Here is a 24,898-nt window from a genome sequence, read left to right as displayed (position 1 = left end):
TCCTTCTCTGTGTATTTAAGTGGCAGTGCTCCCACGGAGATAGTATTTTTGTCATATAATTTGTCTATTTAGAGAGTTGAAGTGGGTTGGCCTGTGCCCACATCAACACAGGCCCTTCCAGTCAGGTAGGACCTAGGAAAACGGTCATGCACCGTCCAGCCTGCCCCAAAGGGTCCCGCCTCCGCCCATCCAGCCTGCCTCACGGGGTCCCCGCCTCCACCCAGCCTGCCTCACGGGGTCCCTGCCTCCACCCAGCCTGCCTTACGGGGTCCCTGCCTCTGCCCAGCCAGCCTGGCCCACAGGGTCCCCGCCTCTGCCCATCCAGCCTGCCCCATGAGGTCCCCGCCTCCACCCATCCAGCCTGTCCCACAGGGTCCCCGCCTCCACCCCAGCCTGTCCCATGGGGTCCCCGCTTCCCCACTCCTCTCGCTGCTGCCTGTGAGTACCTCCCGGCCTGTTATTATTTCAGTCTCGGCTTCCGTGAGACGTTTCCTTCTTGTCTCTTCCCTCAGCTATTTCTGCTCTAAAGACCCTCCTGGTGTAGCTGCCGACTCCATCGCAGCTGCCCTGAGCACTGCTGAATTCAGAAAACAGCTTTGGAGGAAGCATCTCTTTATCCCCCGTACAAACGCCGAGACAGGCTCTGGGTGGCCAGAGCTTCCTGGGTCAGCCCAGGAGATGGCCAGGCCGGGCGAAGCCCAGACCCACAGTGCTCTGGGGGCAGCCCAGGCCCCGCACACTGACAGCACTCATGGCCCCTCCAGCGGCAGCTTCAGCTCTCCTAGGGCAGCTCTGATGCAAGGCAAAGGCAGGAAGACGCTCATGTGCCATGGCTTCTGCTTCTTCCCAATGAACTGCAGTTAATTAAACAACACAGACCTGCTGCCAGGAGAAAGTGTGGCCCCCGGGCACAGGGCCCGGTTGGTGGGTTGGGGGAGGGGTGCGGGAAGGGCATGGCCCCTCTGCATTGGTGTCTGGGCCTCAGCTGTTTCATTATTTGTAAATGAAAGAACCTGGACCTGAAGTTATCTTCAGTTTTCTGTCTTTAACACTCTTAAGATTTCATTGTTAACATGATTCAATCAATTTGGCTAATAAGTTAGGTGCTGAGCTATAATTAATTATTTTAACAAAAGAAGTAATACAATGGATTTTTCTCCTCCTTGTTAAACTAAGTCATACGATTATAAAAATGAAACTTTATAGATGCGACTCCTGCCAACCCTCTCCCCAGATACCAAGTGCTGCCCTCGGCAGGGATGCCTGCATCACCCCAGTCATTTAGGGTCATTAGGGCCCCGAATAATGCTGGGGCCTGAGCACGCGGTCGGGATCTCCATGTCCCAGCCCCCCACCCAGCCCCAACCTCTGCAAACAGCGCCACACACCCCATGGCTTGTGTTTCATGTGTATGCTTGAAAGAGCATGAGTTTTGTAAACATGCTCCTGGTTCTCATATTAAAAACATGAAAAGGTAACGGCAGCCTCCACACGCCGCCCTCTGCTGTCTGTGCCTCCTTGCCCTTGGCTGTTCCCACCCCGGGGTCTGCGGGGGTCAGGGCCTGCCTCTCTTCCTCAGTTGGAGTGAATTTGGGGTCTGACTGAGGGCCTCGGCCATCGTCAAATGTGACAAACACAGGCCCTCCCCAGAGACCGCGTCTCCAGGAAGCACCTGCTCCTCCAGGTTTCACTGCAGTCACCTGAGCAGGTGCTGGGCCACCGAGCACTTCCATCACACCGCGGCTGGCGGCGGGGCCTTGGGTCATCTTCTGAAGGTCACCAACCCTTTGGCATCGGAGCAGGCAGAGCCTTTTGTGTCCCCACCAGGCCCCTTGCCCAGGTGGCCCCGGTCAACTTCCACCCTCAGACACCCGGTCCCAGTTCTGTTTACAGCTTCTCTTTTCCTGGCTTCTTTCCCCATATTGACAAGATTTCAGTCTCAGGTTGGTTTTGTCTGCTCTGAGGAAGCCTCTTGGCTCCTAGGTGTGCAAGAAGCCAAGGGCAGCCCCTTCCCTGTGAGTGTGCATGTCCACACGCGTGTGCAGTTGGCGCAGAGCGTCCAGGGCTGTCATCGGCTGCTTCTGGACTGCCCAGGTGGCCGGTCGGGAGTTTACCGTCACAGTAGCCCTGCGCCGCCATGGAAATGCAGGGTGGCTGTGTGGCCGCCGTGGAAACGCTGGGTTGCTGTGTGGCCGCCGTGGCGCAGCAGCCGTCACCTGCCCGGTGCTAATTGTGCCTCCTGTGTGCCCTTCTCCTCTAGAATTCTCTGGTGGTTGAGATCCCGCCATTTCGGAATCAGAGGATAACCAGCCCCGTTCACGTCAGCTTCTACGTCTGCAACGGGAAGAGAAAGCGAAGCCAGTACCAGCGTTTCACCTACCTTCCCGCCAACGGTAACGCCATCTTTCTAACCGTAAGCCGTGAACATGAGCGTGTGGGGTGCTTTTTCTAAAGACGCAGAAACGACGTCGCCGTAAAGCAGCGTGGCGTGTTGCACGTTTAACTGTGTGATGTCCCGTTAGTGAGACCGAGTCATCGATGCCCCGAAAAGGAAAGGAAAAGGGACGTTTCAGATGCATTTTCCTTGATCCCTGTCGGGGGTGGGGGTCGGGGGTTGCATACTCAGATAGTCGCGGTTATTTTGCTTCTTGCGAATGTATAACAGCCAAGGGGAAAACATGGCTTTTCTGCTCCAAAAAACTGAGGGGGTCCTGGTGTGCATTTGCACCCTAAAGCTGCTTAAGGTGAAAAGGCAAATAGGTATAGCTATTTTGCAGGCACCTTTAGGAATAAACTTTGCTTTTAAGCCTATAGTCCTGATGTGGTTTTTAAGGACGGTGAACGAGTTTTGTGCTGGGCAGACGTCCGCGAGATACTTCTCCAGGGATAACTTCATCTCCTGGGACCACGGGCATCCAGGCTGGGGCACCTTCTCCTCAACCTGCCCGCCCCTTACCCGCCGTGGGAATGGCTCCTTTTCACTCATAAAAAAAAAAAAAAATCTTATCTTTTTAACCTTTAGGGTGTTTTCTTAAAGAAAATACCGTCGAGTTTGTGTTTTCAGTCCCTGAACCAGTAGAAGAGAAAGGCGTCCCCCACGCCATCTCGGGCTTCCTTTGTGGGTATAGGCCACTCCCCCCAGCTCGGAGAGGACAGAGTTAGCTGTCATCCTGAATTTTACTGTATTTTGGGTAAGCTTAACTAACATCAACAATCTTTTTATATTGCTTTTTTTCTAAAAACTGCAGAGATTCCTATCATCTGAGAGGGAAATTACACACTGGGAACTAATTGCAAAAGGAGCCGCGTTGTCTTAGTGAAGTCAGTGTGTTTTTGAAGGTTTCCATTTTCTCTGAATGTAAACAGCATTTGTAATAGATCAGATCCTAAGAAAGCCCTTGAATCCCCATGTTCACACCAAACTGTTGGGACTCCCTGTTTTATCAGGCAAGCTGTAGAAATGCCTCTCAAGATGTGGAAAATGGGGTTTTGCTGTAAAGTCGCTGTATCCTGAGAGTGTCTGTGAGACAGAGCTGTAGGGGTGACGTGCAGCCCCCAGCCCAGCCCTTGTGGGGAAGAGCCTCATGCTCTGGGACCCCCAGGATTGTGGGGAGGGCCTCATGCTCTGTGACCCCCTGGGGTTTACGTGGTCTGTGCCGCCCACACTTAGTGAGCCCAATCCATTCTTGGAACAAAGTACAATATATCTTACAGAAGAAAATATTTCATCTTTTTCTGAAAATATAATGATTGTGTCCTAATTAAACTTCAAGCATGGTTGACCAGAAATTGAATGTTTTAAAGAAAACCTAGGCCTCATAGAGAAGGGTGCTTTCCAGAGCCGTGCATTAATTTTTTTCTTATTTGCTCGGCACGTAGCAGTCCCCACCGTGGGTTTGAGCAGCACTGAGTTTAGCACAGATCACACATCTCAGAGGCAGAAGGGGCGTGCGGGGAGCGTACCTGCCCTTCACAGGCGGGAGGTGGAGGCCCCCAGGACCACGGCCAAGCATGAAGCCGGTGGGGCTGAGCCGCTCCTGCTACCTCCAGTCCACACCCCACCCGGCAGCCGGCCATCCAGTCCACACCCCACCCGGCAGCCGGCCGTCCTGTCCTACCAGCTGCACTCCTGCCTCGGTCGGCCCCAGCTCCCCTCTCAGCTCCGTGCCCGGTGTGGACGTCTCTCCTGGAGCCCCTGCCCAGTGTCCTGGCTGCACCCTCCACCCCACATCTGCCCCAGCATGGCTCAACGCAGGCCGGGTTCCCCAGGCTCGCCCTGGGCACCAGCCTTCACCCGTCCTCCCTCTCTTTGCCTCCGTCGTCTCTTCTCTCCTGGACATAGCACCATGGTCCCTGGGTGACCATGCCAGGTCCCCACAAGCACACTGACCAGGCCCTACCAGCCCCCAGGGCTCCCTGGCTCCCTATCACCCCACCTGGTCCTGGGGGCTGTGACCGTAACCTGCACCAGACTGTGAGCCCCTCAGGCAGAGCCCCCAGGCTGCCGCAGGGCGAGATTCTCACTGTTGACACTATGCCTACCTCGAGGCCACTGTCAGTGTGGTTCTTAAATAAATAAATGAACGAATGGAAACCAGCACGCAGGTATCCGTGTTCCGTCCCTCGTTCCCGCTGCACTTCTGCCTCTGCAACCCCGGCTGGGTCTGAGGACGCCGAGGCCACTCCAGGACCTGCATCCTCCGTGCTGTGCATCTGTGTCTTGGGGTCCAGCTCAGAAGGCTTCTGCCACGTGGTCCGAGAGATAGTTGTCAGCTCTCCTTCCACAGACCGTGGAGGTGGAGGTGGAGGCAGGACGGGTGGGTGTGGGTAGAAGACAGCTGGTTAGCAAGCACCGGCCTGATTCAAAGCTGCTCTTGGCTTTTTCCCTTTTCTACGCCGTCGTCATGGGATCGTTAGCAGTCTAGGTTTCCTCTGTGCCAATGAGCTTCGGGTCTGCACGCCCGGGGGTCACGTCAGTGAGGGGCGGACTCCTAGGGTGGTGAAATGTACTGTTGACATGCACAGGATGACAACAGTGAAACCACTTAAACTCCAGCTGTGGAATTCATTTCACGTACACGTTTGTAAAGTCAAGTCTCATTTTAGGGTTTCTTTCAAAATTGCCGTCCCCACAGGCAGCACATGGAGGCCCCTCCAAGAGCTCTAGGCATTGGGAATCCAGGTGCCCGAGGTGTCTGGTGCTTGTGGGGGGCGGGTTGGGGACACGCCTTGGCCACCAGCCGCCTGCACTCCTCACCTCAGCGCCGAAGGCGTCCTCTGATGACTCTGCTGAAGATGAGCTCAGTCCACAGCCCCTGTCCCAGCCCCGCCTCGCGTCTTCAGGGGGCCTCGAGTCTCTCCTTTCGTCAGAAGGTCGGGTCAGAAGGCTGACCCAAAGCTCAGCCTCTGGAATCAGGCATCTGAGTGCAGGGGGCCCCTGGGCTTGGGTGGGGCTGACGCCTTTGGCTGATGGTCTGTGATGGGGCCCAGAGGGAGAGTTCCCTTCACCCTCCCTGCTGGGGGCAGGCATTACAAGGGGAGAAGTTCCCAGCAGAATGTATGAGCCCCATGAACGGAGCAGGCATAGTCCTCGGGGCATCCTGCCGGCCGCCCCTCCTGACATCCCGGCTTGCTGCCCGGTGAGTAAAGTGAAAACGTTGTCTGCAGTTAAAGAGGCTGGAACACACGTGTCCATAGAGAGGCTTCTTGAGCAGTTTGTCACTGTTTGGAACACACACGTCCACAGAGAGGCTTCCTGAGCGGCTTGTCTGTCACTGTTTTTGTTTAACTGCGCCTGAATTTAATCTCCCGGAAGGCGCGCTAGGAGGGCTGAGGGATGATCTGGTGCCAGGAAGGTTGGCAGTTCCGAGAGGTTATTCCGGCAGGTCAGCATTAAAGGTGGAGAGAGGCGAACCCGGAACGCAGGGACCCTGCCCAGGTCTGGTTAGAAGGCGGCGTCCGCGTGGCCTGGAGCTTGCGTGAGGGGTGCACTTGTGCCCCCAGATACAAGCAGGCAGGGCTGGGTATTTGTCCCGTGGCGGGCCACGGGCACTTTGGAGAAAGAAAACCAAGTTACAAACTCAAAATTACCTACCAAAGTCAGCATTTTTTTAAGCGAGAAAATAAAACATGACAAATGCCAGGTCTTTTTGTCTGAAGTCGTTTTAGTCGGTTACCTGGAAACGCTTCCAGGGCTCCTGAGCTGGGGACAAGGAGCTCTTCCCCCATCAGTGCCCAGGAGAAGCTGCTCCCGGCCCTAGGTCCCCGTGGGAACACACAGCCAGCCCTGCCTCTGTGGGGGTCCCTTTCGTGGCCAGAGCCCCCTTCCTCGGGACACGCGGTCCAGCTGAGGGTCATCCCGTGACAGGGAGTGGCTGCTGTGATGACCCAGGGACAGAAACAGCTTTGACCACAGAACGTGACGTCTAGGTTGCGAAGGCGTCAGAACAGATCTGCCTCGGGATCTGGGGGTCCCTCACCGGGGGTGGGCGTGGGCCCCGAGCCCAGACAGGAGCCAGCTGGAGACTCAAACGTCACGAAGAAGGGAAGACGTGCTTGCCTCCCCCGGTACTAATCAGCCCCTCTGCTGGCCCTGCAATGATGACCTAGGCCTGAGAATCTGTTTCTGCCTCAAGGGGTAGAAAGGGGAATAGATTCCATTACTTCCCTGTTTGCAATGGATTATTAAATCCAGCAGTAACCGTGGCATCGGAGAGGTGTTGGTACAGAGGGAGCCGGGGTCCTGTGGCCTTGGGTCCACCCCAGAGATCGTCATGGGAGAGAGCTGCTCAGGGTGTGAGCCGTGGGGCGGGGGCGGCTGTGAAACTGAGGTCCACCGCCCAGGGTCGACAGCTGGGGGCTTGTCTCCGCTGGTGCTTCCCAGGCAGCAGAACCGGCCCCTCTAGGAAGCCCCCTCCAGATGGCGTGGCCCAGGCCCTCAGTAAGCTCAGCTGGGGCTATGTGAGCCGAGGGGCTCGGAGCACCCCGCAAGGGATCCACCTGGTTGCAGACAAGCAGTCCTGGGCTGCCGCCCGACCTCCATGCCCTTCTGCTCAGCCCAGCAGCCTCCCCTTCCCAGGGGTTTGCCATTCTGCCTTTTCCCTGGACTTTCCAGCTCACTTTGTCCAAGTCCACTGCACGTAAAGCTTGATCCTGAGACAGTGAAGTTTGTGAAGTCTCTGCAGATGCTCGGCGGCCCCAAATCGCCCTTTCACCGCCATTGGCCAAAAGCACAGCCTGGGTGGGCCTCGAACAACTGTAGCCTCTTCCCCTCCTCTCCCCTCACCCCACACACTTGGAGGCACCCTGGGGCTGGGCCTGAGCTCGGCTCTCACTGCAGAGTGAACCTGCCCACCTCAGACACCCAGGCATGGCTCCCGCGTTCCCTCATCTGATCCTGCCACTGTGGCGGCTGCCTGCCAGCTCCCGACAACATCAGGTCAGCCCCGGCCTCGCGGTGCTCCAGGTTTCAGCCTTGAGAGACTTGCCATGTGTTGGCTGTGGGCGCCGTGATGCACCAGGGCCTGGTCACGGGTTCTCAAAGCAGAGATTCTCCTGGCACCCCTTGTGTGCCCTCCAAGGGCCTAAAATGCAGACGACCCACACTCCGTGCCCTGTCCTGCGCAGGAACCAGGGTAGCCTCCCCTTTCTGCAGCTTGTGGGGCTCGAGCTGGGACCCCACACTGATGTCTCAGCCCAGCTCTGCCCCAGCTTAGAAGTCCCACTTGATTTCAAACACAGCGAATGACGCTGACATTTCCAGCCCACAGCGTGGCCTGCACCGCGCTCCAGGTCGCCACAGGGGTGAGAATTCTGGGAGCCCAGCTGCCGAGTGCTTCTAGGGTTGGAGCTGAGCGGGCCCCACCTGTGAACAGCGGCCTGGGGGCCCCTCATCCCTGTTCTACTGAAAGCCCCACAACCATCTGGGGGAGGCAGCTTTTATTAAATTTCAGTTTTTGTCGGTTGCCTCGCTCTTCAGACAGCAAGTGAGGGAAGCGTGTTCTCATCCTCACTGTCGACGTTGTAAACCTGAGGGAAGGGAATTCTCTCTCACGTGCTGTAGGGTGCTGGCCCCACCAGGCCTCCCAGGAGACCTCCCCATACGTCAGAAGAAGGGCTCCAATTGAAAGGGAGGCCGGAGATGTGCTCGCAAAAACCACCCCCAGCAAGACGCCAGGCGCCCTAGCCACCCGACACTCAGGCCGTGCGTGTCCTCAGAGCCTGTTTTAAAGCGGGAGGGATTTGGGGTGGAAAATTGCTCCTGCAGAAATCAGAGATGAGAAAAATAAATTAGGGAACCAGCGTCGGGATCCAGACTGCTGTGAAAGAGCCACGGGGCTCAGCATCCAACGGGTGCACCTGGGGCTGGGCGAGTCCGGCTCCAGAATGCGGGTGGGGCCAGGAGCCTGAGACGGGATGAGAGGGTGGGAAGGGGCTTGTTGAGAAATCTAAGGGCCACGGGCCACCAAAAACAAACCAGGAGGTGTGAGTCAGTGGGGAGGCTGGGCGCCAGGAAGCCTGCGCTCTGGGACATGCGTGGGGCAAGAGGAGCGCCCTGAGCTTGGCGATGCTGGCCGCGCACCTGGGAGGGATCCGCCTGTCCACGTGGAGCCGCTCCCGGCCGGCGTTGGCCATGCTGCCGCCCCACCGTGGCTCCAGCCGGAATGGCAATGCCTGGTTCCACAGCTGCCTGGGAGCGTGAGTCACGTGCCCCACAGAACACGGCGGGCAGCCCAGGTGAGGATTGGCGAAAGTCGACTGATGTGTTTTGGCTTGTGTGGTCTGTGGGAGCATCCTCTGTCATCAGCCTAACTGGGCAACAGATCCCGCCTCACCGTGCCCTGGAGCAGCTGTGGCCATGGGCATCCCACAGCCTGACGCCCCCCTCGCGCTTCCCCTCGCGTTTCCCTGCACCGCCGTGCCATCCTGGCTCCGTCGCTGCCACCTGAGACCCCCATCAAGTAGCTGAGCTCTGTGCCTGTTTTCACACTTCTGTATGTGTAGGAGGCCCTCCACCGATGTTGATCGGGGTCAATGTGATAAACCTGAGGGAGAGGGAATTCTCTCACCCCCACGGACACACAGGATGGGTGTGGGGGCAAAGTGAGATCATGAATAAAAGCACTTGGGTCCGTCCTGGACACATCGCCGGGGTTAGCCACGGTTGTCAGCCACCACAGAGCTGCGGTTTCAGCCTGGAGGTCTGTGGCATGCGTGGTTGGAGTACTCACCGGACTCACGTGGTTGTGACTCCAGAAGATCGTGCCTTCCTGGAAACCTTGGAATGCGCTTCAGCAGGAACGCCAGTGAAGAGTGGGGAGAGAGCACGAATTCCCAACGGCGGATGGAGTTCGGAAGGACCCTTGTCTGTCTCCCACATCAGGCGGTGCCTGGTTGGTGCAGATTCACCCCCTGGTGGGCTGTGGTTCCCTCACCTGCTCTGGAAACTGATCTTGGCTCTGAACATGGAGAAATGATGCCCTCTCAGCCTCGAGGGACCGTGAGAAGGCAGCTCTATCCGCTGTTTTCTTTCATTGTTTGAGAAAAGTCATGCCCCGGAGGTGTCATTCCTGGTTGTTTATGTTGATGGCAAAACTTGGACTCTTGTCGTACAGCAAACAGAAGACAATCTGATCTTTGTTTTCCAGGGGTTTAGACTTTGAACAAAACCCCCTTTGTCCAGTACTGTAGCGTGTACCTGGTAGAGTAATTCAAGCTCAACACGAGGTTGCATAAAAATGCGGGCCTGGGGGAGAAGTGAACTGTCCTGGGATCATTCCTTGCTGTGCACGGCACCTGCAGCCTGCAGGCAGCTTGGCGCTAGATCTCCCCGCCCCCGACGCCACCTGGGGACCAGATGTTACTGTTGGCGGAAGAAGGGGGTCCAGGGCACTGTCTCAGCCTTTGGGGCTTCCACAGTGGAGCACCACCGGCCAGGCACCTTATAAACAACAGACATTCATTTCTCACAGCTCTGGGGGCTGGAAGTCTGAGGTTGGGGCTGGTCGGGTTCTGGTGAGGACCGTTCCAAGTTGCAGATAGCCAAAATCCTGCCATATCCTCACGTGGCAGGACAGGCGATTTGTCTCTTCCTCCTTGTGGGACGGCAGTCCCGTTGGATCAGGGCCCCACCCTGATGACATTGTTTAACCCCCAGTTACCTCCTGCAAACACCATTCTCAAGTAGAGTCACGCGGACGGGGGTTAGGGCTTCAACATGAGGTTGAGGGGACACGATTCCGTCCATAGCAGTGACCCCACTTGTCTAAAGCCACAGGGCTGGGCCTGCCCCCTGCCCCCCTGCCTGCCCATCCCCAGGTCCCCGTTCTTGCCCCCAGGCCCCCCACCCCCCGCCAGGTGGCTGCATGTGCTGCAGACAGAGCCCCTGAGGAGCCAGGAGCTGCCGGGCACCAACCACACAGGAAGCCAACGGATGGGGCAGGCTCGTGCCTGCCGCCGTGTCGCTCGTGCCGATTTTCATTCTCAGATCTTGTCACCTCTGTCTTATAGCAGAAGGGGGCCCTGAAGACCCCAGCTGTCCCCCGGGAGCCAGGCCACACCAAGGCAGCCGAGGGGACTACGTTGGGAGAAGGATGTGGTCGGGGCCATTAAGAGCTGTGAGGAGCCCCCAGGTCCGCCCTGGGTGAGGGGCTCTGCCTGCCCTGGGACTGCATAGACCCGGCTGGGGCTTTAGAACAGGAACCGTTCGAGGGGCTGCGGCTGGTGAAGCCCACTCACGTCCTGGCTCCTGTTGCCGTGTAGGGATGGCAGCCCATTTTCCAGGCTTGGGGGTTCTTTAAGAGAGGCCAGGATTGTGCCGAACGCTCTTTGGCTGACGATGGCCGTGGCAGGGGCTTTGGGAGGGCAGGTCCTAGGGGAGAGGCTTGCCCAGCTCACTGCCTACGTCTGTGGCCAGAATTGGCACCTGCATGGGGCCTGGAAACGTCGTGCTCACCTGGGGCGGAAGCCGCCCTCCAGGACTCAGCTCCCAACACCACTGCTACCGAGGCAGACTCTCTGCAGCGGCATCAGGGAGAAGCTGGGCCCCAGAACAGCACCAGGCACGGTTCAGGCCCTCCGTGCTTTCCACAGAGGACACAAGTGTGAGGCCCGGGTCTGTGGGGACGGTTTACCTGTCAGCTCTGCATGCCGCTGACCGCTGCGCGCCGCCTCCACAGACAGTCCCCGTGGATGATGGGGCTGCTGTGGACACTGGGGCTGCCACCATGGACAATGGGACTGCCATGGACACCGCAGCCAGCCTGCTCTGTGGGAACATGCTTTGTAAAGCCAGCCGGCCCTGAGGCCAGCACTCGCCTTCCACACTCTGCTCTTTGTAACGAGTTTCATAAACTCACCCTCAAGTGATTGGTGTTTCTGGTGCACCATTGCTTAGCCTGAAAATGAGCTGCCCTTTTCCTGAGCCCATCCGTTCGCCACCTCCACCCCAGCCCCGCGTGGCTGATATCATCAGGAGGCAGCCAGAGGCCACCTGGCGCAGGGTGAGCCCGGAACACGTGCTCTCAGCATGAACTGGGCCTGTGCGGCTCCCTCCACGGGCGAGACTCCCAGGCTCTCGTGCAGACGCTCGCTCACTTCCTCACTGACAGGATGCATCTTACGAGGCTCTGATATACAGAGCAGGCATCCGTCTTCTCTGAAACCCACATAAAAAGCACAGTTTAGGCCAAGCCCAGGTGCAGTATGTTCATGCGTTTAAGCTTCTTAGATGCTGGGATGTGGAAGCAGCCGTGTGGCTTTCCTTTGCTTGTGAAGGTGAGTTTGCACTTTCCAGCTTCTCTCTATATTGGGAAGGCTGCAGCTCTCCAGGACGTGACTTAGCAGAGAACCTCCCACTGCATCCTCATAGGCCAGCGGGTCAGGCGGGGCCATCCCGAAACGTCCCCCGTGGGTGCCAGGTGCCTCACCGGTCCCTGCCAGCCACGACCCTTTGTCCCTGGCTGTGCTTCGCAGCGGTGCTCCTTGGGGCAAGGACAGGGAGATGGGGCAGTCGCCTGGGGAAGGCCCGGTCCCAGTGGGAGGCAGCCTCGGAGCAGCTGGGATGGCACAAGATGCCTTTGCCAGGGCTGAGAAACCATCCGGCCAACCCCAGACTTGAGCCGGCCTTCATGCGCAAGGCTGGGAGGAGCCTCGTGGAGACCCAGCCCAGGGAGACCCCAGCCCATGGAGGGGCACCGCGGCAGGAACAGGCCCGCACTTGCAGGGTCAGCCCGGGCCACCTTCCAAGCACGGTGACCACACCCGCAGCTCATGCTGCCAGCTCTGGGCCAAGGGACCTGGACTGGCTCTCCAGACTCACAAGATGCCGTCGTGGGCAGGGCACATGCGGTGATCCCAGGCTTCAAGTCGCTGCCTCCAGCTCCCTGCAAATAGCTCTGGGCGGGAGAGGAGCAGCGGGCAGGCACACGACTTTATTCCTGAGCGGAGCCTGTTGCTACAGCCTCGGGCTTCAGAAAGAGAGGGAGCGCCTGCTTGTGGGTGGTGGGGGACAGGAGCTGCCAACCTGGTGGGGTTCCAGCGAAGCGTCCACTCGGCCTTCTGCTTGCCCCTGGGAGTGGTGGACACATCAGTGCTGGGCCTGCTCCGAACCTGCAGGGCAAGCAGCCCGTGCATCCCGATGCCACTGCCGGCCGTCAGCATCCTGGGGGGGTGGGTCGTGTGTCCCAGCGCCGTGTGCCGCTCGCCACCACGATCCTAGGTCAGGATTTCCCCAGGAAGAATCCAAGTGGCTGGAGAGATGTGGGGGTTAATGCCGGCGCCACTGCGGTTTTAAACGGGCAGTGTCTGCGCTGTGTTCTTGGTGTTCTCCAGCCAGCAGCAGCAGACGCCACCCGGTTGCCCCAGCCCCAACGGCTCTCTGGCATCACCGGCCTTGGCCCATGGGGTGGCTGATTTACAGGACAGCTGTGCACGGGGCCTTTAGTGTCCGGCAGAGCTGGTGGGTGAGAGTTTTTAAAGCGCTCGGGGGACACTTCACAGAAGAGGCGCACTGGCCCCCGTGCCTGGCCATGTTTCTGGGCCCTGGCTGAAAATCCCATGCAACGGAGAGAGGATCCCAACAGGGTATTAATTTAACCTTCCAGCCATGTGCTTTTGCTTAAGATCATAAACTCTGAAAATTACCAGCCTAATTAGAACGGAGGCTTGGCCATTCGGGACACCAGCGTCTTCTGAGCGGGAGAGATGTGGGTGCCCACCGGCGTCTCACTCCCACGTCTGGGCCTGTTTCCGGTGACCCCTGCACCTCTCAAAGGCGCAGGCCTGAGTTCACGGAGACCACTGGCTAGGTCCTGCCTCTGGGGCTCCCCATCGTCTGGCTTTGTCATGGACTCGTCATTTCTGGATTTACCACATGCTTGAAGCTGGAACAGCAGGAAAGGGCAGTTCCTGAGGCCCAGCTGCATCCGAAGAGCTGGTGGGGGTGCCATGGCTTGAGGCCAACCTGTGTGCCCTGGATGAAAATGACTCCAGCTCTGTGGTCTCCAGACGGTGGTTAGAGCCCCACCCTCCACAGGCACCGCCTCCCGCCACCCCTTCAAAAAAGCGTTGCAGCCCAGGGCCCAGATATTCGACTTTCTAATGTAAAGCGAGGCGGGTAGGATTTCCCAGTCAATGTGAGGGCGCCTTCTCCTCCGCAGCCCCCTGACTTGCACAGGCAGTCCTGGGGCTCTGCCCCATCCGTGAACCCTCAGCTGAAGAGGGCAGCCCCAGAGGCAGCCACATTCAGGTGGCTGGAGGCAGAGTCCTCCCCTCAGGAACCCCCCCACCCAGCGCTGCCAGGGCTTGTGCACCTCCTTCAGCCCGAACTAAGGAGAACGCGCAGGCTGAGAGCTGCAGACCCCTGGCTCCTGGGGTGTGATTCCAGCGTGACCTCGGCAGCACTTATAGGGCGGGGTGGCCCACAAGGCTGGGGGAGCACACCCATCCTCCCCCCTGCCCGGTGCACCACTGCAGAGGCAGCCGCTGGCCTCATCCTCCAAGCTTCACAGCTTGGCCCGCACTCCCTGTGTTCACTGTGGCTGGATTTGCCCCAGGCCAAAGGCTGGGGACGCCTGGGGTGCAGAGCCCCACGAAGGCCTGGCACGACCCTCAGCAGAGTGTGGCTTTATGGGCCCTGGTCAGTGAGCTGTAGGCTGTGTCCTGGGAAGGCCTTGTAATCACGATGGCCCCGTGATTTTTTTCCTGCCTCCTGGACATCAGCACCTCCTGGTCACCCACCCCCTCTAAAACCTCAGCCTCCCTACTCAGTGTGCAGGGCAGACGCCTTAAACCTCGATCTCTCCCTACTCAGTGTACAGGGCAGACGCCTTAAACCTCGATCTCTCCCTACTCAGTGTACAGGGCAGATGCTTTAAACCTCGATCTCTCCCTACTCAGTGTACAGGGCAGATGCTTTAAACCTCAGCCTCCCTAGTCAGTGTGCAGGGTGGATGATAGAAAGATTTGAATGAGTGAATGAAAGTAGGGACTCGAAAAGTCAGCACAAAAGCAACAAAATGCAGCAACTCCACTGAGAATCTCTGGGTGGAAAGCTCTGGTTCACTTCCTCCGGACTCACGCTGGTGAGATCCTACAGCTGGGAATGGCCCATACGGGTTAGTCCCTGTGATGCCTCCAGTGTGGCGGGAAGGTGGCTTGGCCACCACGGATGACTCGCCCCTGCCCTCACGATCACTGGGACCTGTGTGGGGGGCAGGGGGCGGCTGCAGGGGAGGCTGCACGTGGCATAGGTGCTCCTGCATCGCGAGCTGCAGGAAAACGCCGTCTCCGTCGTTCGCAGCTGCTGGTGGACTCCTCGGCACCCAGCCGTGGTGGGGAACAGCTGCATGGATGTGGGCTCAAGCCCGGGGCTAAATATTTTCTGTCGAATTGTGGAAATGCTTTTGTTTACTGCAGGAGGCTGCCAGGCCCTCTGTGGCGGTGAGTGTTTGCACCGGGAGCCTGTGTGCCGGCTTTGGGGGCCACGCATAGGCCCCCAGGTGGCGACGGGAGGGGAGTTTTCCTCCCTGTGGCCGACCCTGCTGCCAAAAGCCCACCAGTGTGCAGCCCATGGGGAGGAGAAAACAGGCTGAGGAAACCTGCTCACAGCTTGCTGTCTGCGTAGCATTCGCTCAGAGTGGCGCCACGTGTCTGTTAGGAATTTACGTGCGCCATTGCGAGAGCTTTAGAGCCACTGAGGCGTCTGATGTCTCCTCTAAGTAGCACGAGAGGCCTGAGACCAGCAGAAAAACAGCAACCGCAGGAATGCCGGCTGGGATCCGCCTCACCGCTCCTGCTGACTGCACGCCCTGCCTGTTTTCTTCCCGACACCCCCGCAGAAGCAGGCACAAAGGCTGGGGTGGGCGCGGGCCGGGAGCCGGTGTCGGCTCTGGCCCAGTCCTGGCAGAGCAGCCTTGGGGACCCGGCGCCCGACCTGTAGGCTCCTCCCCAAAGCCCTGGACTTCTAGGGAGGGCTGGGTGGGAGAAAGCTCTAGAAACTCGGGAGCCCCCTGTTCCGTCCAAGGCTGCCCGGTCACGGCCTCCACACAGCCCATCCCTTTAGAAGGGGACTCAGGAGCACCGTGAAGGCAGTCCCGCCTCTGCGACAGCGTTTTTCTTTCGTGGTGACGGACGGCTTCTCTCCTGGAGCAGTCATTCACCTTTGCGGTAGGATCTTTACTGACTCCTGAAAGCCGTCTTGTTGTGTGTTCGAGTTCACCAAATGTGCAGACATTCATCAAACTGAGTGTCGGCAGCAGAAATGCAGTCGTGCATCCAAGTTGAAACTTTCGCTTTGATTCCTACAAATCCACAGGCCCCTGGGTCCAGGGCTCCCACTGCAGTTTGCAAGTGGACTTTTATAGCACATTAGTGCTGCAGGAGATTCCAAGGAAAATAGTCCTCGCCAGTATTAGAACCAGCTGCGACTCTCTCGGCCGATGACTCACGCCGTTTTTTTTTAATGGGGTGGGAGAACCAGGCAGGAGACAGAGGGACCCAGTCAGGGCCCTGTTGGTTTTGCGGAGGGCGTCCCAGCCACAAGCCTGCCTGATCATACTCATCCACAACTCATGTTTATGTAATTTTTTTTTCCTTCTCACAGTTCCAATTATAAAAACAGAACCCACTGATGATTATGAGCCTGCTCCAACCTGTGGACCGGTGAGCCAGGGGTTAAGTCCTCTCCCAAGACCATACTACAGCCAGCAGCTCGCGATGCCCCCGGACCCCGGCTCCTGCCTCGTGGCCGGCTTCCCGCCCTGTCCGCAGAGAAGCACCCTGATGGCAGCGGCCCCCGGTGCGAGCTCCAAGCTCCACGACCTTTCTCCCGCCGCCTACACCAAGGGCGTCGCCAGCCCAGGCCACTGTCACCTCGGACTCCCGCAGCCAGCCGGAGAGGCCCCCGCCGTCCAGGACGTGCCCAGGCCAGTGGCCACACACCCCGGCTCACCCGGGCAGCCGCCCCCGGCCCTGCTGCCGCAGCAGGTGAGTGCGCCTCCGAGCAGTAGCTGCCCCCCTGGTCTCGAACACTCGCTCTGCCCCAGCAGCCCCTCTCCTCCACTCCCGCCCGCCGCCCAAGAGCCGACCTGCCTGCAGCCCTGCAGCCCAGCGTGCCCGCCTGCCACGGGCCGCCTGCAGCACCCGCCGCCCACGGTCCGCAGGGACGAGTCTCCGACCGCCCGGCCACGGCTGCTGCCAGAGGCGCATGAGGACGGTAGTCCTAATTTGGCCCCTATTCCTGTAACGGTCAAGCGAGAGCCTGAAGAATTGGACCAGTTGTACCTGGATGACGGTGAGTGCCCGCGGCCATGCAGATGTGCGCCCAGCCTGGCGCCATGGTGTGAGCTCACAGAGGGGCCGTGTGCGTGCTGCATGTGTGGCACGTGTGGAAGTGCACCGAGGCACCAGGCTGGGTGTGGGGTGCGTCCTCCTGATATAAAGTGCCCATGTGGTGCCATGGCGTCAGCACCAGCTGGGGTGCTCGCCATGAGATCTGCTCTGGTGATCGCAGTGTGGGGTCCTTGGCAGGTTCTGGGCTGCATACCCTCCTGCGAGACCTGTCCCGGGGTCTAAGGCTCACACTGGTGTCCAGGTTTGCTTCTGCAGCTGAATATGGAGCCGTGCAGCTCAGGCTCAAAGCCCAGACTTGGAGAGGGACCGGCCTCCACGGTCGGGGCATCGTGGATGCCGCCTGAGTCCCGTGAATGGCTTGTAGACAACAGCTAGCCGAGGTGACAAGCACGTTACCCTGTGCGGCTCTGTAAACACATCTAAATGCCGTGGCGGCCTTGCCAGGAGCTCGCAGGATAGCCGTGACACCGGGGGCCCTAGACTGTGCCTTCAGGCCCAGGTGCAGGGTCTTCCCCGTCCAGCCCCTGGGCTCGCACAGTGCGGAGACGCACCCAACACCGCACACCTGAGGTTGTTAGGGAAGGAAGTGGCCCCACGTCTGTAGCCAGGCGGGTGATGTGGGGAGCCTGAGCACTCAGGCCTTTCTGTGTCGAGTGGTGACTGAAGGCGCCGTGGTGTTCTTGTCAAGTGTTTACGTTTTAAGGCGCAGCCCGACTTGCTTGCAGTCGCTCTATGATCAGGGATGCACCCGCAGCCCTGCTGACCACGCGTTACAGGGCGATTCACCTCGTGTTTTCTGGCCCTGCGGTTTGTGTGCGCGCTGTGATCGGGGACGTGATCGGGGATGCGCCCGCGGCCCTGCTGACCATGCGTTAGAGGGGATTCCACTCGTGTTTTCTGCTCGAATGGTTTGTGTGGGAACTGGCTTCATTTCCTCGGAGGCACAGTGAGTCCTCCCAAGTGTACGACGTTTCCCAGGCCCGGGTTCCAGCAGGCACACCCAGAGCCAGTGCCCACTCCCTGCCCAGTGGCCTGGGGTCCAGGCGAGCCTCGGCCTTCTGGGGTGGGGGCGGCATCAGCCCCTCCTGATGGGGGGGCAGGGACTCCCGGGCATCGGGAGCTCAGTTTCCCATCTGCTGGGAAGGGAGTGAGGCCTCGCCAAACGCCTTCCTGCTGTTTCCTGACTGAAGGCTACAAGCTTTTTGAGGAGGATGCATGCAAGTATTTTAGCCCCCAAAATATTAAGCTCTTGAGCCCACAGCCCTGGTGTGTGTGTGTGTGTGTGTGTGTGTGTGAGCTTGAGGTAGTGTGTCCCATGGAGCCCACAGCCCTGGTGTGTGTGTGTGTGTGTGTGTGAGAGCTTGAGGTAGTGTGTCCCATGGAGCCCACAGCCCTGGTGTGTGTGTGTGTGTGTGTGAGCTTGAGGTAGTGTGTCCTGTGGAGCCTGCAGCCCTGGTGTGTGTGTGTGTGTGTGTGTGTGTGTGTGTGTGTGAGAGAGCTTGAGGTAGCGTGTCCCATGGAGCCTGCAGTCCTCATCGTGTTTTTGCGGGAGTGTGTCCCGTCAGCTCAGGAGGCTGCTGCCTCCCTGGGGCTGTCCCTTGGAGCCACACACTGGAGGCCCGTGGCTGCCCCGGCCACTCTCCAGAGGTTCATGATGACTGTGGGGCGGGGCCAGGACAGTGTTCCGTGTCCTGTGCAGATGTCGTCCTGAAGTTCTTTCTGTCTGACCTGCCTGCTGTCCTCCTTGTCCACCCGTGAGGCCAGCCGGAGCTCCGCGTGGGGCCCGTGTCCCTGCTCTGCTGTCTCCTGAGCACAGATGGACTCTGCCTTCCTCCCCAGCCCCCGTGCGAGGTGGACGCTGACGTCCGTGCCTCCAGTCCCTCACACCTGCTTTGTCTCACGCAGTACCATGTAGTCCCAAGGCAGCTGGGAGATACTGAGAAATTCTCTTCCCACCTGCCACGCCTTGTCCAGCTGTGACCTACCAGCCCTGGGCTCCCACGATTGGGCAGTGAGTGCCCTGCAGGTCCAGGTGGGAAGCAGGCCCCGGTCGTGTTTCTGCTGCCCTGGGGCCCACGTGTGGCTTTATGGCGAGGGTAGAGTTCGGGGTGGGACTTGGGGCAGGTGAGCAGTGGGAGTGCTGGGGGCTGGGACGTGTTCTGCGTCAACACAGCAGACAGGGGACTGTCGACCCGCGTGGTGCTCAGGTGAGATCATCCCTCTACCCAGCCCGTCACTGCCAAAGCCTCACCAGGTGGCCCGGGCCCCTCTGGCCTTGGTCCTAGAGGTCAAAGCTAAGTGAGCCAGGCCTCGCCTTGGGGCCTGGTGGGCCACAGAGGGTGGGCTGTTGTGTCGCTGAGTGCACAGGCTGGGGACGTTCGAGCTGCACGGGTGTGGGTGTGACCCTGCCCTGGACTGCCTGACTGCCTGACCGTCTGACCGTGCGTGGACATGGAGGGGATGGGACCAGGGGAGGGGGGGGTGCACGGACGACTCCCTGACACATGGAAGGGCTGAGGCCAGAGTGCATCTGCCATGGGGCTGGGCCTGGCCTGCGGCTCCTCTGAGAATGCCCAATGCCACGTTCCCGTTGGGGCCTCTCCTGACAGCAGGTGGGACCCTGGAGCCCAGGATTCGCCAGCTGTAAAGTAGTCACTCACACCCCTTTTAAGAAAGTTTATTTCCCAGAGTGCTGCCATCGGGACACTTGAGGACAACCTCTCCCCGCAGAGTGAGCTCAGTTCCCAGGAGGCCTCTCTCCCCATTTTCCTCACGCTATTGCCGTGGTGATCTTCCCCAAACTCGGATCTAATGGGTCACATCCTGTTCAAAAGACCCAGGGGTTTCTGTGTTGCCAGAGCAGAGACAGCCTTGGAGTCTGGCTCCAGCCTCCCACCACCCCAGCCCACGGACCACAATCATCTCGTCCGTGTACGTCTCATCAGGCCCAAGGCTGGTCCTGGGACCTTGAGCACAGACACCGAGTGCCAGCCCTGCACGCTGTTCTGGCCACAATTTATGAGTCCTGTGTTCATTCTGTTTCCTTAACCTGGGACCAGCCACACACAAGCTTTTGGGGTTAGCACATGGCGCTGGTTGGGGTTAGCACATGGCGCTGGTTGGGGTTAGCATATGGTGCTAGGTGGTGCCACTTTGGGGGTCAGGGTTGGGATGGAGGTTGAGATACCTCTGCAGACACCTCCCTATGACATGGCAAATGTGTGCAGGTAATGTCCATCTCATCTCCACCTGTGAGGTCCCTCGATGCTCAGCCAGGACCACAGCAGTTAAGGCTCCAGGCAGCTGGAAGCAGTGTCAGCCATGGCCTGATCTGCCCCCGTGGGCAGACAGCCCCTCTCAGTCCTTCACAGGCAGGCAGGCGGGGCACGTGGCAGAGGAAGTTCTGCTCGTGGTGTGTGAAGGGGAGGGGAGAGTCCTGGGGGCTAAGGGGGTGCAGGTGGGGTAGTGTCTGGTGCACGCCCGGCTCTGGGTCACGGTGGGGTGGTCCCTGGTGCAGGCTCAGGCTCTGGGTCACGGTGGGGTGGTCCCTGGTGCAGGCTCAGGCTCTCAGTCACAGTGGGGTGGTCCCTGATACAGGTCTGACATTGCCGCCGCCCTGGGAGACAGGCACCAGGCCGTGGACTCCAGATTCCTCCTGAGCACTTGGGGGCAGGTCTACCCGCTCTAGACACCTGTTCCTCCCCCCTGAGAAAAGCAGATTCAAATGCTGATTGGTCTGTTGGAGCTGAGTGGATGGAGCCTTCACTGAGAACGACACGGGCCGAGCTGTTTCCCCCGTCCTGGGTGGATGGGGCCGTAGATGGGGCGCTGCCTGTCCTTGTGAGAAGATGGCTGGAGCGTCCACCAACATGGCCGGGAAGGGTCCCGGGTCAGGGTTGAGTCTGGGTCGGCCCCTCCCCTGCAGATGACCTCTGGCTTGCCCTGGGTCCCTGGAACCTACACCCCAGGCTCACAAACGCCATGACATAAACGAGGTCAGGGCCCAGGTTGTGTCGGGAAAGCCTCACACAGGCCGAAGACCTGAATTGTGAGGTAGAACCCCGAGTCCCCCAGACTCCAGCTCCGCGGAAATGCGGGGGTCCACGTGGGGGCCATCTCGATGGGGACAGCAGGAGACGGAGCCCAGACCCTAACAAGCTCCGTGGAAATGCGAGGAGCCATCTTGATGGGGACGGCGGGAGAGGGAAGGCAGGCTGGGGTGAATGTGGGTTGTGCTGGTTTAGTATTAATATATATTTTGTCTAATTTCACAACCCCTAAGAGAATCGGGCACCTCAGCAGCCACTCTGGGGCTCAGTCGCTGGCTTAGAAAGTGGGCAAGCGTGACCTGGAGTTGGGGGCGGAGAAGGGTGGGGAACACAGGGGCCCCCAACAAGGGACGATCCCAGCACCTAGAGAAGGAGCAGAGACGGGAGACAGAAACAACCACGAACCCCAGGTCAAAAGTCAGTGCTGTGCGTGCCAAGTGTCCTCAGCGGGTGGAAAGTGTCGCTGTGTCTTTGTTAGTTTACACAACAGGGAGAGAGCAAAAAGCTGGGGTTGGAGGAAACAGGAGAGAAATAAGGCTGTGTGGCGGGGGCAAGACTCAGACACACCCCTGACTATCTGTAAATGGGCCGATGGGACAGAAGGCCAGGGACCTCCTGGGCAGCCCCGAGCCCTGTGAGGTGCCTGTGGCAGGACGTGGGCGTGGCAGGTGACAGAAGCCCCGCCAGGCCCACTTTCCAGCCTCCCCGGCTTCCCTTCTGCGTGCCGCCGGCCTGGACACGACGAGCCTGGCGTGGGGCGCAGATTTAGTCTCCAGCCCTCTGCGAACCAAGCGGTGGTGGATCGCAGAGCTGCGTATGGGGAGAGGGGAAGACAGGCCAGCGCCTGGGATGTCCTCGTGGGGCCGGGAAACCAGCCCTGGCCCCTGGGCGCCCATCCGTGTTTGAGAGGCTTCCCTCCGCCTGACCAGAATCAGAGCTGTGGGTCCATGAATTGAGTCACTTCAGGGTCTTGCTGCTTCACATGAACAGCTGCTCAGAGGCAGCCAGACACAATCCGGGGCCTCACACGCGGTGATGCTGACGACGGCCTGCCCGTGAGGACGTAGAAAGAACTTTTTCTGTGCGTATGGGTTTTTCATTTGTTTTGTTTGGGTTTTGATTTTGTTTTCCAGGAATGTAGAGTTAAAAGGCAATAATAGAATAGTGTCCAGTTGCAGAGTCTGGGTAGGGGGTCCACAGTGTCCGCGTTTGCATCCCTGAGGGGTCTGAGGAGGGCAGTTCACACTGGAGCCCCCTCTGTGGCAGCCTCCGCTCGGCCGCAGGAACCTGAAGGTCACGCACAGCCCACATCCTGTGTGTCTCAAAGAATTCAAGCCTCAAAATGAAAAATGAGGCTGGGCACGGTGGCTCACACCTGTAATCCCAGCACTTTGGGAGGCCGAGGTGGGAGGATCACCTGAGGTTAGGGGTTCAAGACCAGCCTGGTCAACATGGTAGAGCCCCATCTCTACTAAAAATACAAAAATTAGCTGGGCATGGGGCTGGGCGCGGTGGTTCACACCTGTAATCCCAGCACTTTGGGAGGCTGAGGCAGGTGGATCACGTGGTGAGGAGATCGAGACCATCCTGGCTAACATAGTGAAACCCATCTCTACTAAAAATACAAAAAATTCGCTGGGCATGGTGGTGGGCACCTGTAGTCCCAGCTACTCGGGAGGCTGAGACAGGAGAATGGCGTGAATCTGGGAGGCAGAGCTTGCAGTGAGCAGAGATCACACCACTGCACTCCAGCCTAGGTGACAGCAAGACTCCATCTCAAAAAAAAAAAAAAATTAGCTGGGTGTGGTGGTGCACACCTGTAATCCCAGCTACTTGGGAGGCTGAGGCCAGGAGAATCACTCGAACCCGGGAGATGGAGGTTGCAGTGAGCTGAGATCACGCTACTGCTCTCCAGCCTGGGTGACATAGCGAGATTCCATCTCAAAATAAAAAAGAAAAGAAAAGAAAAATGAATCCAGCTTTTTTTTTTTTTTTTTAGGATTTCTTTGCTTTCCAGTCCTTTCTGCTCCCAAGTTTTGTTTCAGAAGTGCTTGACCCATAAATTCCAATAATGAGGTCGTCTTTGTTTCTCCTGAAGATTGAGCTTTCTCCTCAGACTTCTTGAGCATGGCCGAGCCACAGAGGTTCGTTTCTTAAACAGTAGTTTTCTGTATCTTGCATTATTTTAAATGTAGAGTTGAAAAAATGCCACAGAGCTCTGTGTGGCCCCTTTTCCTGTGATTTCCCTGCATTCCACAGCGTGGAGAAGGGCCGTGAGGAGGCGCCGCTGGGAGTGGACTCTGGATGAATTACATGTTAGCGAGGGCAGCTCTGTGTCACACGCTCCCGCGTTGAGAGCATTTGCGGGGCCCATCTTCTGAGATGGAGGCGCTCGGGGCTCACCGCGGTGCCCACGGGTCTGTGCCGCTGAAGCGGGCACCCTCCGTCCAGCCTCGTGAGGAAAGCGGCCATCCCTCGGCGCGGGGCGGGTCTGCCGCGGGCGCCTCCCTGCGTCACCTGGACCGCCCCATGGCCTCTGGCACAATCGGCCCTTTCAGTCCCTCAGAAGCACTTGGGTTTAAAAGTCTCGATGTCATTAAAACAACAAGCAGGTAGACGAGGCGGCCGGAGCGTGTCTGCCGCCGTCTGGGCTGTGAGCGGGCCCCTCACCTGCCCCTCCTTCTGAGCCTGAGCTGCTCCAGAGCGAACACAAAGCTCTCCTCATGGAAAGTTTTACTCACCTGGCCCCGCGCCCGGGCTGAGGCCTTCCCCGCGGCTGAGGATGATTGAAAGAGTCTGTGTGCCGCCATCAAACACGCAGCGTCGTTAGCGTTGCAGACGTCGGCTACCGCGTGATGGATGGAGCGGTGAACTCAGCCGTGCAAATCATTCATTAGGGTCGGTGCCTGGTGCCTTGGGACCGCTGCGTGGGGGTTTCAAGGCATAAAAATCACACCGCACACCACGCGGAGACGGAGCCTGCTGCCGGCAGGGCGGGCCAGGCTGCAGGAGCGAGTTCTCCGGAGGCCACTGAAGAGGCAGCTCCCCAACGCCAACAGCCTGTCCAGCCCCAGGTCCGGAGCTGCTTCCTTAGGGAGCTCACCCTGTGACGCGCCCGAGGTGAGGCAGCCACCGGAGGCCGCGTCCAGACCTGTGCGCCAGGCAGCGTGTGGGCTGAGGCGGACGTTGACTCACGCCTTTCAGTTGCTCTCTAGAAAACTCGCTCCCACCTGGTCTCAGCCAGCAACTGCGAGGGACAGTGAGAAAGGTGAGAGCAGGCACACGCCCCCCATTCACCTGGTGCGGCCAGGGGAAGGCGAGAGCGGGCACACGCCCCCATTCACCTGGTACGGCTGGGGGAGCATAGAGCCCATGGCTGGAGAACCCCGGGGCAGCTGCAGTGGCAAGTCTGCCCCTTCAGGAAACGGGGGCAAGGATGGCACTGAGACGAGTGCTGAACAAGGCTCTCTAAAAATAGGGGCTGCGTGGGCCGTGCACACGCCGTGTGGGTGCTGTTGCAGGTCTCCCGCCCTGGCGCACAGGCTGTGAGGCCACAGTTCCTCCGTCCTTCCCTGAGATGGGCATGGGAGAGAGGAGAGGGTGCCCACTCCTGTGAGCTGCCCACGGGCTGCTGCTCGGGGCCTGTGAGGTTCTGGGCACTTTTTTAAATTGCCTGAAGATATTAACTGTGGACACAGAATGTTTTGAATTCTATGCTGTTTCTAATTGAAATATCTGTCTACAGTCCAATTCTGTGTACTTGGAAGGGAAATTTGGGGGTATCATTTTCAGCTATTAATCTGCCTTTGACTCCTTAAAAGTGGGTCTTAGCTTGTTTGGGCATTAAGTGGAGAGCTGTCTGAAATCAGTAACCGGAGAGAGGGACATAGGGATGAGGTGGAAGGAAGCAAGAGGCAAGAGCTGGAAAGATTTCATGGAGCTCGGGCAATGAGCATTGTTTAGATCTATTTTGTGCCAAAGAAAATTCACGGCCAGTG

General features: G+C 58.8%; 1 protein-coding gene across 6 annotated transcripts in view; it reads left to right on the top strand.

The window, feature by feature from the left end:
- Window positions 1-24,898, top strand: part of NFATC1 (nuclear factor of activated T cells 1) — a 129,042-nt gene that overhangs the window by 70,478 nt on the left and 33,666 nt on the right. For 4 of the 6 annotated variants that reach the window (XM_055295806.2, XM_055295796.2, XM_063636230.1 and 1 more), the window contains 2 exons: window positions 2,261-2,393; window positions 16,103-16,792. In XM_055295806.2, the coding sequence (XP_055151781.2) occupies window positions 2,261-2,393; window positions 16,103-16,792 (823 nt within the window). The remainder of the gene's footprint in view (window positions 1-2,260; window positions 2,394-16,102; window positions 16,793-24,898) is intronic. The other 2 variants (XM_055295824.2, XM_055295815.2) reach the window with 1 other exon arrangement.

This window comes from Symphalangus syndactylus, chromosome 1, assembly GCF_028878055.3.
Source record: "Symphalangus syndactylus isolate Jambi chromosome 1, NHGRI_mSymSyn1-v2.1_pri, whole genome shotgun sequence".
NCBI lineage: Eukaryota > Metazoa > Chordata > Mammalia > Primates > Hylobatidae > Symphalangus > Symphalangus syndactylus.
This window is presented reverse-complemented; position numbering and strand designations above follow the sequence as displayed.